The sequence below is a fragment of the Erpetoichthys calabaricus genome, chromosome 8 (assembly GCF_900747795.2).
Source record: "Erpetoichthys calabaricus chromosome 8, fErpCal1.3, whole genome shotgun sequence".
In the NCBI taxonomy this organism is placed as follows: Eukaryota; Metazoa; Chordata; class Cladistia; order Polypteriformes; family Polypteridae; genus Erpetoichthys; species Erpetoichthys calabaricus.
In genome coordinates this window covers 187,185,100-187,198,538 of record NC_041401.2, presented here as the reverse complement: position 1 = coordinate 187,198,538, position 13,439 = coordinate 187,185,100, and the positions used below count along the sequence as shown (strand labels likewise).

At 41.1% G+C, this 13,439-nt stretch overlaps 1 protein-coding gene across 2 annotated transcripts in view; it reads left to right on the top strand.

The window, feature by feature from the left end:
- Window positions 1-11,016, top strand: part of LOC114656666 (ly6/PLAUR domain-containing protein 1-like) — a 109,549-nt gene extending 98,533 nt beyond the window's left edge. The window contains exons 3-4 of one of the 2 annotated variants that reach the window (XR_007935566.1): window positions 10,059-10,585; window positions 10,642-11,016. Coding sequence is in view for 1 of the 2 variants with exons in the window: in XM_051930767.1 (XP_051786727.1) it covers window positions 10,059-10,297 (239 nt within the window). In the remaining variant the exon portion in view is untranslated. The other variant, XM_051930767.1, reaches the window with a different exon arrangement.
- Window positions 11,017-13,439: the final 2,423 nt, after the last annotated feature.

The window sequence follows — 13,439 nt, the reverse complement described above, 5'->3', positions numbered from 1 at the left end:
ACATCTGCAATAAGATACTGCAGAAGTTCTATCAGACGGTTGTGGAGAGTGCCCTCTTCTACACGGTGGTGTGCTGAGGAGGCAGCATAAAGAACAAGGATGCCTCACGCCTGGACAAACTGGTGAGGAAGGCAGGCTCCATTGTAGGCATAGAGCTGAGCAGTCTGACATCTGTGGCAGAGTGACGGGCGCTGAGCAGACTCCTGTCAATCATGGAGAATCCACTGCATCCTCTGAACAGGATCATCTCCAGACAGAGGAGCAGCTTCAGCGACAGACTGCTGTCACCGTCCTGCTCCACTGACAGACTGAGGAGATCGTTCCTCACCCACACTATGTGACTCTTCAGTTCCACCCGGGGGTAAACGTTAACATTATATAAAGTTATTGTCTGTTATACCTGCATTTTTGTTACTCTTTAATATTGTTTTTTGTATCAGTATGCTGCTGCTGGAGTATGTGAATTTCCCCTTGGGATTAATAAAGTATCTATCTATCTATCTATCTATCTATCTATCTATCTATCTATCTATCTATCTATCTATCTATCTATCTATCTATCTATCTATCTATCTATCTATCTATCTATCTATCTATCTATCTATCTATCTATCTATCTATCTATCTATCTATCTATCTATCTATCTATCTATCTATCTATCTATCTATCTACAGGACGATAGTGAGACCAGCTATGTTATATGGGTTGGAGACGGTGGCACAGGAGACAGAGCTGGAGGTGTCAGAGTTAAAGATGTTAAGATTTGTATTGGGTGTGACGAGGATGGACAGGATTAGAAATAAGAACATTATATGGTCAGCTCAAGTTGGACGGTTGGGAGACAAATTCAGAGAGGCGAGATTGTGTTGGTTTGGACATGTGCAGAGGAGAGATGCTGGGTATATTCAGAGAAGGATGTTAAGGATAGAACTGCCATGGAAGAGGAGAAGAGGAAGGCCTAAGAGAAGGTTTATGGATGTGGTGAGAGAGTACATGCAGGTGATGGGGGTGACAGAGCAAAATGACGAGAACAGGAAGATATGGAAGAAGATGATTCTCTGTGGAGACCTGTAACGGGGAGAAGCAGAAAGAAGAAGAAGAAGAAATCAATGAATCATTGCCCTGTAGCCTGGCATCCCTTCCATTGTCAATGCCAGCCTTGTGCCTGAAGCTGCCAGGGTAGGCTTCGTATTTACGTTCATTTACTTGAAGTTACTTCACCTGCTTTTTTTTTTTTTTTTTTTTACTAAACATATTTATTATCGTCCTCATAATACTCTTCTATTGATTAACTAAACTTTCTTTTCAAACAGACTAATAGAGAAGTAGAAAGGGCGATGGTTTTAGTATTTTTTTTTTCTGTCTTGACTTTTTAATCTTCTTTCAGCATTGCCCCTCTGAATGATTAATGTCCATTCCTCGTAATAAATTTGCTGTTTTATCAAGCACTTTCTTGCTCCTTATGGCAGTGTAATTCAAATCCAATGTCTTTATTGCCCCCCGGATGAAAGAAAGCCCATTATTTTATGGTGATCCAACTTTTCTATATTTAACTGCATCGTCAGCAGAGCAGAGTAACATGTAGAAGCTGTCATGCTTTTGCAGTTTCTAAATCAGCCTGGCCTACGAAGCTATTCCTGGGGAAAGAAAAGGCCAACAAATGAAGGGTGTTTGCAAAAAGATATTATTGGAGTTGTTTTGTGGTATTGCTATGTAATGTGTCAATTGGTGAGACATGACAATGGCAGGACAAAGCGCTGGGTAACAATGCAGCTGCCTTACCCGCCACACTCGTTAGTTAGGTGGGCATTTGTCTTCTTTAGCTTTTATTTGGAGACATGTTCACGATAATGGCCTCGTCACTCTGTCGCCTTTCCTTTGTTGGGCTACAGAATGTCAGGGTTGTCTGACATCACTCGAGACTGCTTGCAATGCAATCCTGAGAGAAGATCATAAAAAGAGTTCAAATAAAAATATCTGAAGTGGAAATTCTGTTCCAGACAGGGTCTGAAAGCCTCACAATTGACTTCCTTTTCTTGAGAAAATGACTCTCGGTTATAAAACGCCTTGCCCACCATTCTGTAAGTCTGAGTGCTCCTCGATTGTCAAGTTTCATTTGCCATACAGGAACAATTTGTGATTGTGGTATAATAAGGCACATTTTCCTCAAGGTACGGCCATTTTTGATTTAGCCTCACAGGTACCATATATACTCGTGGATAATTTCTCCCGTGGATAAGTTGGGACTTGCTTTTACAGTGTGATTTCTGTTATTTTATAATGTCGGTCGTATAAGTTGAATGTGGAAAACTCATGCTATTGGTCCAAGAGATTATGAAATGCTAACGCCCACCTGAGAGAGTAACCACGGAGCACACGGCCTTTTGTTTCTATGTGGGTGCAGCAGTGCGCTGTATCAGCGTGTGCCCCTAACCTCTCGCTCTCTCTATACTGTGCCTACGTGCCCACACGGTAATACCTGCACTATTCCGAAGCGACGTTTGCACCGATTTGTGTTTTTTGTATCTCACACCCTCGTACACCTTTATCGTAAGAGCATCCCTTATCTACGATGGAGCGTTCGATCAGAAGAAAATATGAAGCTGGTTTTAAATGAAAAGTCGTTGAAGTGGCGAACGAAATTGGTAACTGAACCGCTGCAACAAAATTCGATGCGTCTGAGAAACTGGTGCGAGATTGGAGGAGGAAAGAAGATGTAAAAAAAAAAAAAGGAAGTGTTGCATTTTTGAACGGGCGCATAAGTCGGGGTCTGATTTTATGATCGATTTTTCAGGTTTCAAGACCCGACTTATATGTGATTATATACGGTATCTGTCTATCGTTTACTTGCTATAATGAAGGTTTTATCCATGGTGACTTACACACTTAGTCACATCACCTGCCTGTGTTATGATTGGGAGTGTGAGCCACCAGGGGGCGCACCAAACACCCGATACAACGGACACAAGTGCCGTAAAAAATAAAAGACTTATTCAGTGGGAAACGTTTTCCACCCGTTTCCCACCAGCACCAATTATACTACAGCCTAAGAATACAGCGCAGACAGCACTTCTTGATCTCATTCCCTGCGACTTCTTTTTGTTCCCCGAATTTAAAATGAGACTAAAATGAAGAAGATTTGGTATTGTGGCAGAAATGCAGGAGGTTCTAGACAAGAAGATTATAGAACATTTTAGTCCAGGAATTGTGGTGGAACAAGTGTGTTGCATCTCAAGGAGAAGATTCTGAAGGTAACTAAAAGGGAATCGCTCTAAATTTTATAACAAAAGGCTATTTTTTTTAACAGTTCTGTGAATTTTTGGGGTCGCCTCCTGGAACACCTCATGCATTGTGCCCTTTGCTAAGGGATTGGCTCCCCTTGCCTTCCAGTGAGGAAGAAGAGCATCTACAAAGTTCATAACCAGATTCATACACTCTGTTTTTAATTTTAATTATATTTACAAAGTCATTGTGCAGGTCAATAATCGACCATGTCTCAGCATTTTGGGACACACATTTTCTTACCCAACATAAAGAACATTTGATAAAATGTCACAGGCAATAAACTATCGGCCTTCATTTACCATCTCATTTTCTTTAGGCAGGGTATCTTTCTTTCTTTCTTTCTTTCTTTCTTTCTTTCTTTCTTTCTTTCTTTCTTTCTTTCTTTCTTTCTTTCTTTCTTTCTTTCTTTCTTTCTTTCTTTCTTTCTTTCTTTCTTTCCCCCGTCAACTCCTCTACCAACAAGCTTCATCCCTCTTCCATTTGTCTCTGCGAGGCAGCTGGCTCCTTTAAAAGCCACACCGAGGAGCATTCCAGGGAGCTCGTTAGGGAGGTCTGGTATTACTCCCAGGTGTGGCGGAAACCCAAGGTCCCACAGCCACAGAACTGAACAGGACAAATTTTAATTCCCATACAGCCCTGTGGGAACCCAGGGGGGCTGCTAAGTAGCAGTTTGAAGGAGATCGCGCCCTTCAAAAGCCATCTTCCCTTGTTCTTCATTTACGGAGGCGTCCCAGCCAGGTATTAGATGCTGGCTGTCTCTCATAGGGGACAGGAGGGAATGTAACCAGTTATATCTCTCAGATGTTGTAAGTTGCTCTGGATAAAGGTGTCAACCAAGTAATACATAGATTAGGAAAATGGCAATTCATCTATCCATCCATTTTCCAACCCGCTGAATCCGAACACAGGGTCACGGGGGTCTGCTGGTGCCAATCCCAGCCAACACAGGGCACAATGCAGGAACCAATCCCGGGCAGGGTGCCAACCCACCGCAGAAAATGGCATTCTCCACATATATTTATAAATTCTCTCCATATATTTATATATATATACTCCAGCAATGCCTATTTAAAACCAAGACATTTCTAAGAGCCCTCCTTACTTATTAATGGCCGGGTCACATATTTTTCATCCCACACCCACCCGCACCATTTTGACGCTTCTCTAATTAAAACCTGACTGGAATGTGCATTTAAAAATGAAAAAGAGACTCAGGTGGGTATGGTGGCTCTGTGGCTAAGGTCTCTGGAAAGTTGCTGGTTCAAATCTCGTTACTGCCAGAAGGGATCCTACTCTGTTGAGCCCCAGAACACGGCTATCAAGCTGAAAATTTGCTCTCTATGGACTGTACAATTTCTGACACCTGAAGACAGTTTCCTCTCAGGGATTATATAGATAGATAGATAGATAGATAGATAGATAGATAGATAGATAGATAGATAGATAGATAGATAGATAGATAGATAGATAGAAAAGGCACTATATAATAGATAGATAGATAGATAGATAGATAGATAGATAGATAGATAGATAGATAGATAGATAGATAGATAGATAGAAAAGGCACTATATAATAGATAGATAGATAGATAGATAGATAGATAGATAGATAGATAGATAGATAGATAGATAGATAGATAGATAGATAGATAGATAGATAGAAAAGGCACTATATGATAGATAGATAGATAGATAGATAGATAGATAGATAGATAGATAGATAGATAGATAGATAGATAGAAAAGGCACTATATAATAGATAGATAGATAGATAGATAGATAGATAGATAGATAGATAGATAGATAGATAGATAGATAGATAGATAGATAGATAGATAGATAGATAGAAAAGGCACTATATAATAGATAGATAGATAGATAGATAGATAGATAGATAGATAGATAGATAGATAGATAGATAGATAGATAGATAGATAGATAGATAGATAGATAGAAAAGGCACTATATGATAGATAGATAGATAGATAGATAGATAGATAGATAGATAGATAGATAGATAGATAGATAGATAGATAGATAGAAAAGGCACTATATGATAGATAGATAGATAGATAGATAGATAGATAGATAGATAGATAGATAGATAGATAGATAGATAGATAGATAGAAAAGGCACTATATAATGATAGATAGATAGATAGATAGATAGATAGATAGATAGATAGATAGATAGATAGATAGATAGATAGATAGATAGATAGATAGATAGATAGATAGATACAGTACTTCATTAAACCCAAGGGGAAATTCACACAAATTAGTTAATAAATTAATAAATTAGATTAATAAAGTATATATTACAAAAAAAAAAAATTAGACGATCAAAGGCGATGCTGGGTTCACTTTTCACAATCATGAAGATTTACAGATCCGTCTCTGAGCCAATTAACATTTACCTGGTAATTGGAATAAATTCTGTCCATCTTAAAAATAATGATTTTCTTAGAAACCCCGTGCCCCATTTTCCTTCTGTTGTACAGTATCTGCATTTAACTAATGGTTGACTCAAGAGAGGTCTTTCCAATGACATTTACTGTTGTTATCATGTAAGGTGTCTTATCGTGACCAGAAAGCCCTTAATTAGATTAAACGGCATAAGAAATGAACGTTGAAATTGGTTTAACAGGAAACCCAAAGAGCCTCGCAGGCCTAGACGGTGGTTTACGTGGTGTCACGTGGTGCTTTTCCTTATTATAATGAAACGCAAAAAAGTGAAAAGTGGTGAACCGCCCTGAAATCAACAAAAAACTGACCAGGACTTCAACTGTGACACAGGGACATTGGCCCATATCTGTTAGCACATCGACTGCTGGAGCATTAATTACCAGGACGCTGCCGTGTAGGTCTATGCATTTATCTTATATATAAACATCTACATGTGGAAGATGTCTGTCCAGCCCAGAAGTGAGCAGTGGAGTCGAGGTAAGGGGTCCACCTCTGAGGAAACAGAAATCTCGTTTAGCTGCTAATAACACAAGCGAGGTGAGCACGTTGGCAAAACGAAACTTCAGAAGAAAGACAAAGACGCTTAGTTGCTAATATCGGCAAACCGGCAAACTTTGGGTTGTAAACGACATTCTGATATTGTTTCCTTTTAGGGGCAATATAGCTCCCTAGTTGGAATAAGTTCTTTTGTAATTGCGGTGTTTTAAGTAACCGAAAACTATATAGATATGATATTAAAAGGCGATATCCCTCCCATAGTGATACGGTGGTAAAAATCACATAAGAGAAAATAACTTAGCTTTCTTTAACGACGAGTTACGCAGCATAACAGACGAGGAAGCCAAATAGCATGACATTACCAAGGTGGGATCTTGATCTATACAGTCTGCCATTTTCCATCACTGCGCTGAAAGGATTTTCAGGACGGATGACGATATCACCCATCCGTCCGTCGGCTTCAAAGTATTTGGCTGATGTCCAAGTCTTTTATACTGGTTTCTCCACGTGCAGGCCCTCACATCGGCAAATAGTCCATTTCCAAACAAGGAAAGAAGATTTTGTGCTGACTGATAACAGAGAACAAAATAGTATACATCTGTCTTCAGGCTGACTATACATTCCTCCAGCTGTCTTTGTCAATCTTGTCCTATGCTTGGCCCAGCAATTCTAAATGCTGAGCCCTTTTGTACTAAATCTAGCTGAGCTATGCATGTACAAAGAAAAGAAAAACAGATTTAAAATGTCTACACAGAGACAGTGACATTAAACTTAATATTATAACAAATGTATTATAACAGATATCCTCTGATGAAGGAAACTCCACTGTAATTATGTTGTTAGACTTAAGCGCAGCGTTTGACACCATTGACCGTTCTGTTTTACTGCACAGGCTAGAAAATGATGTTGGGCTTACAAGCACTGTGCTCACTTGGTTTAGTTCTTATTTATCAAATCGATTCCAATATGTACAGAAATGTGCTGACAGGACTCCATCATTATACACAGAAGTGAGATATGGTGTCCAGCAGGGCTCAGTACTGGGACCTTTACTGTTTTCACTTTACATGCTTCCACTGGGATCTCTCATTAGGAAACATAATGTTAATTTTCACTCGTATGCAGATGACACCCAGTTATACCTTTCATTTAAATCAAATGAAGTTTCTCCAATGTTGTATTTAATTAGTTGTGTTAGTGAATTAAAGGAGTGGATGAATGAGAACTACTTGTCTTTAAATACAGATAAAACAGAGATGTTAATTGTTGGAGGGAATGACGCTGATCATAACAATATTTTGTCATCATTTAACTCAGTGGGAATCCAAGTCAATTTTACTGAATCAGCCCGCAATCTAGGAGTTATCTTTGACTCTAGCATGTCATTTAAAGCGCATATTATAGAGTTGTCCAAAACATGTTTCTTCCATCTTAAAAATGTTAGGAAATTAAGGCGCTTTTTAAATAAACAGGATTCTGAGAAACTAATTCATGCATTTATCTTTAGTAGGATTGACTACTGCAATGCGGTGTTCACTGGATGTTCAAACTGTTCTTTATACAGCCTCCAGTTAATCCAAAATGCGGCTGCAAGAATTATTACAGGAACAAGAGAACATGTTCTTATTAAATATTAATAATAATCTTTACATTTATATACAGTGCATCCAGAAAGTATTCACAGCACATCACTTTTTCCACATTTTCTTATGTTACAGCCTTATTCCAAAATGGATTAAATTAATTTTTTTCCTCAGAATTCTACACACAACACCCCATAATGACAACGTGAAAAAAGTTTACTTGAGGTTTTTGCAAATTTATTAAAAATAAAAAAATTGAGAAATCCCATGTACATAAGTATTCACAGCCTTTGCCATGAAGCTCAAAATTGAGCTCAGGTGCATCCTGTTTCCCCTGATCATCCTTGAGATGTTTCTGCAGCTTCATTGAAGTTCACCTGTGGTAAATTCAGTTGACTGGACCTGATTTGGAAAGGCACACACCTGTCTATAGAAGGTCCCACAGTTGACAGTTCATGTCAGAGCACAAACCAAGCATGAAATCAAAGGAATTGTCTGTAGACCTTCCGAGACAGGATTGTCTCGAGGCACAAATCTGGGGAAGGTTACAGAAAAATTTCTGCTGCTTTGAAAGTCCCAATGAGCACAATGGCCTCCATCACCCAGAAGTGGAAGAAGTTCGAAACCACCAGGACTCTTCCAAGAGCTGGCCAGCCATCTAAACTGAGCGATCAGGGGAGAAGGGCCTTAGTCAGGGAGGTGACCAAAAACCCGATGGTCACTCTGTCAGAGCTCCAGAGGTCCTCTGTGGAGAGAGGAGAACCTTCCAGAAGGACAACCATCTCTGCAGCAATCCACCAATCAGGCCTGTATGGTAGAGTGACCAGACGGAAGCCACTCCTTAGTAAAAGGCACATGGCAGCCCATCTGGAGTTTGCCAAAAGGCACCTGGAGGACTCTCAGACATTGAGAAAGAAAATTCTCTGGTCTGATGAGACAAAGATTGAACTCTTTGGTGTGAATGCCAGGTGTCATGTTTGGAAGAAACCTGGCACCGCTCATCACCAGGCCAATACCATCTGTACAGTGAAGCATGGTGGTGGCAGCATCATGCTGTGGGGATTGGGGATCAGCGGCAGGGACTGGGAGACTAGTCAGGATAAAGGGAAAGATGACTGCAGCAATGTACAGAGACATCCTGGATGAAAACCTGCTCCAGAGTGCTCTTGACCTCAGACTGGGGCGACAGTTCATCTTTCAGCAGGGCAACGACCCTAAGCACACAGCCAAGATATCAAAGGAGTGGCTTCAGGACAACTCTGTGAATGTCCTTGAGTGGCCCAGCCAGAGCCCAGACATGAATCCGATTGAACATCTCTGGAGAGATCTTAAAATGGCTGTGCACTGACGCTTCCCATCCAACCTGATGGAGCTTGAGAGGTGCTGCAAAGAGGAATGGGCGAAACTGGCCAAGGATAGGTGTGCCAAGCTTGTGGCATCATATTCAAAAAGACTTGAGGCTGTTATTGCTGCCAAAGGTGCATCGACAAAGTATTGAGCAAAAGCTGTGAATACTTATGGACATGGGATTTCTCAGTTTTTTTATTTTTTAATAAATTTGCAAAAACCTCAAGTACACTTTTTTCATGTTGTCATTATGGGGTGTTGTGTGCAGAATTCTGAGGAAAAAAATGAATTTAATCCATTTTGGAATAAGGCTGTAACATAACAAAATGTGGAAAAAGTGATGCGCTGTGAATACTTTTCTCACTACTCAAAGCGCCTCAGTGAGTGAGGAGCCACCTCATCCTCTGCTAAATGTGTGGCAACCACCTGAAAGATGCGTCAGCAGCCATTTTTTACATTAGTACACTCACCACACATGAGCTGTTAGGTGGTGAGAGAGACACTGAGAGGCAGGGTATGCTTAGGGGGTCAGAATGACTAGGCCTTGGAGGGCCCCCTGCTGGCCTCTTTTGCTGATTTTTTAGTATCTGTGGTGTTTCTTTTTGTTGCCTAATTTTTTACCACACACCACAAGGTAGGCACCCCCTACTGGCCTCACCAACACCTCCTTCCAGCAACAACCCAAGCTTTCTCCTCGATGGTCTACCATCCAAGTACTGGCCAGGCGTGAACGTGCTCAGCTTCAGGTGGATGACCACTTCTGAAGTGAATGTGTTGTGGCTGCTGATTGTGTGTGCCAGTATGGAATAGCTGGGCATTTCATTCTGTTTTCAAACTGTCGAGTCTGATTTTCCTTTTGTTGTTCTCTCTCTCCACAGGAGTGATATATCGCAAGTCATGTGCTTCCTCCGCGGCCTGCCTCATCGCCTCATCGGGCTACCAGTCTTTCTGCTCTCCCGGAAAGATCGGCTCAGTGTGCATTAGCTGCTGCAACACGGCGCTCTGCAATGGACCCCGACCACGCAAGCGAGGAAACTTGGCGGGGGCGGCACCCTTGAGCCACTCGTACGTCGGGGGCTTCCTGATACCCTTACTACTAGCGTTCCTGCTGACGTAGAACTGGCTTTTGGAGAGACACAAAGGAATGGCGTTGTACATAGTCTGAACCATTATAGCATTATTCTCCATGCTACCTGGTCCATTGTTTTAAAAAAAAAAAGCCTTAAGCCATCAATCATGCAAACTCAGTCCTTAAAGAGATTAAATAATTTGTCATTGTGGGGCAGGGAAATCCATCATCGCTGAAGACGAGCACAGGCGACATTGTGTCTCAAGAAAGAAGGATATGCTTGGAAATCGGAAGTTGGAATTTTGATCTAAATGAAATCCAATGATGCAGAGCTCTGTAACTGGGAAGAAGGAAAGAAAGAAAGAAAGAAAGAAAGAAAGAAAGAAAGAAAGAAAGAAAGAAAGAAAGAAAGAAAGAAAGAAAGAAAGAAAGAAAGAAAGAGGCCATACCCTGCCTAAAGAAAATGAGATGGTCGGTAGTGTATTGCCTGTGACATTTTATCAAATGTTCTTTACGTAAAAGACTTTGGGTAAGAAAATGTGTGTCCCAAAATGCTGAGACACAGTCAATTATTGACCTGCACAATGAATTTGTAAATATAATTAAAATTTAAAAAGAGTGATATTAATCTGGTTATGAACTTTCTAGATGCTGTTCTTCCTCGCTGGAAGGCAAGGGGAGCCAATCCCTTAGCAAAGGGCACAATGCACGAGGTGTTCCAGGAGGCGACCTACGTGAGGGGGTTTCCAAAAATTCATAGAACTGTTTATTATAAAATTGACATCAATTCCTGTTTAGTTACCTTCAGAATCCTCTCCTTGAGATGCGATACACTTGTTCCACCACAATTCCTGGATTATAATATCCTATAATCATCTTGTCGACAGTAGAACCTCCTGCATTTTTGCCACAATACCAAATCCTCTTCGTTTTAGTCTCATTTTTTAATTTGGGGGGCAAAAAGAAGTCGCAGGGACAGTAGCGTAGCGTGGGTGTCAGCCGCCCGGGGCGGAGGAAAATTCCGCCGCCCCCTTATTTAGATATGGTTCAAATTTTTACAAGATATTATTATTTATTGTGAAATTTTGCCGCCCCCTAAAAGTGCCGGGAACGAGATCTGGTAAAGCAACAAAGCACACTGTTTTTGGTCAAAACCTCTTTGACGGATGGACGACCCGGTGTGCACAGCTGCTTTCTCATCGGGTATAACGTAGTTTTGCGTGTGTCATTTCTCTGATGCTTTCCCGTCGACACCTCAGTGGTTCAGTTGAGTAAATTGTTCAGGGGGAAGGAACTCTTTATGAACAAGTCCATCCATGTTGATAAAACACAATCATCATTTCCTCTTGAAAATACGATCTGGTGACTTGGAGAGAAAAAAAAATCCACCAAAGTTACCTGCACGATTGTAAAATAAACGGCACAAATGCGCATCTCTATGATCTCAGCTTGATGCCTTTCAGTGGACCGATAATCAGACTTGTAGCCACTGATTAGAACATCAGAACCATCACGACGAGAACAGGCCATTCAGCCCAGCAAAGCTTGATGTCCCCTTGATGTGTTGATCAAGTCAAGTTTTGAACTTACTTAGCTGCTGATAGACAAAGGGGGCGAGCACGTCCGCAAAACAAAACCGCCGACTCTGCATTTCAGTTTCTTTTCTTACGATTTCAATAGTTTCTAGTCAGGCTTTTTATAGCACGGGCTTACACAGTTAGTATTTTATAAAGATTCACTGCTTGGCCTTATTATTGGCTGGGGTTTGACAATGATCTCCCCTTCATTTTGGGACTTATGTGCTTTGGGACTCCTAGTCCACGACAACCTTTGAATACATCTTCAAAGATGATTTTCCTGTAATTTCACCCCAATATTAGGGCAAGAGTAGAGATCGAACATTAGAACATTAGACGAGAACAGGCAAGGAGCTGGTGGTGGATTTTAGAAAGACCAGGCCCCTCATGGACCCCGTGATCATCAGAGGTGACTCTGTGCAGAGGGTGCAGACCTATAAATACCTGGGAGTGCAGCTGGATGATAAACTGGACTGGACTGCCAATACTGATGCTCTGTGCAAGAATGGACAGAGCCGACTATACTTCCTTAGAAGGCTGGTGTCCTTCAACATCTGCAATAAGATGCTGCAGATGTTCTTTCAGACGGTTGTGGCGAGTGCCCTCTTCTACGCGGTGGTGTGCTGGGGAGGCAGCATAAAGAAGAGAGACACCTCACGCCTGGAGAAACTGGTGAGGAAGGCGGGCTCTATTGTAGGGACGGAGCTGGACAGTTTGACATCCGTGGCAGAGTGACGGGCGCTGAGCAGACTCCTGTCAATCATGGAGAATCCACTGCATCCACTGAACAGGATCATCTCCAGACAGAGGAGCAGCTTCAGCGACAGACTGCTGTCACCGTCCTGCTCCACTGACAGACTGTGGAGATCGTTCCTCCCACACACTATGTGACTCTTCAGTTCCACTCGGGGGGTAAACGTTAACATTATACAAAGTTACTGTCTATTATACCTGCATTGTTATCACTCTTTAATTAGATATTGCTTTTATCAGTATGCTGCTGCTGGAGTATGTGAATTTCCCTTTGGGATTAATAAGAATCTATCTATCTATCTATCTATCTATCTATCTATCTATCTATCTATCTATCTATCTATCTATCTATCTATCTATCTATCTATCTATCTATCTATCTATCTATCTATCTATCTATCTATCTATCTATCTATCTATCTATCTATCTATCAGCCAAACAATGCTCGCCAGTCCTACCCACTTAATTCTTCAAGTCGAGTTTTTAAAGTCCTACTGCCCACCACGCTACTTGGTCACTTATTCCACGTGTCTGTTTTTGTCTGTGTGAAGAAAAACTTCCTAATGTTTGTGTGAAATTTCCCCTTAAGAAGTTTCCAACTCTCTCTGTGTGTGTAGTGGTTAAAGCTTTTGGACTTCAAACCATGAGGTTGTGGGTTCCAATCCCACTACTGACACCATATGTGTAACCCTGAGCAAGTCACTTCACCTGCCTGTGCTGCTATTGGAAAGCCAAAAGAAATGGAACCAGTCGTATCAAAAATGTCGTTAAGTTAACTTGGATAAAGGAGTCAGCCAAATAAGTAAATGTAAACTCATTTTAAAGTCACAGTCTCAATTCCCTGTGCTAATTTCCTTTG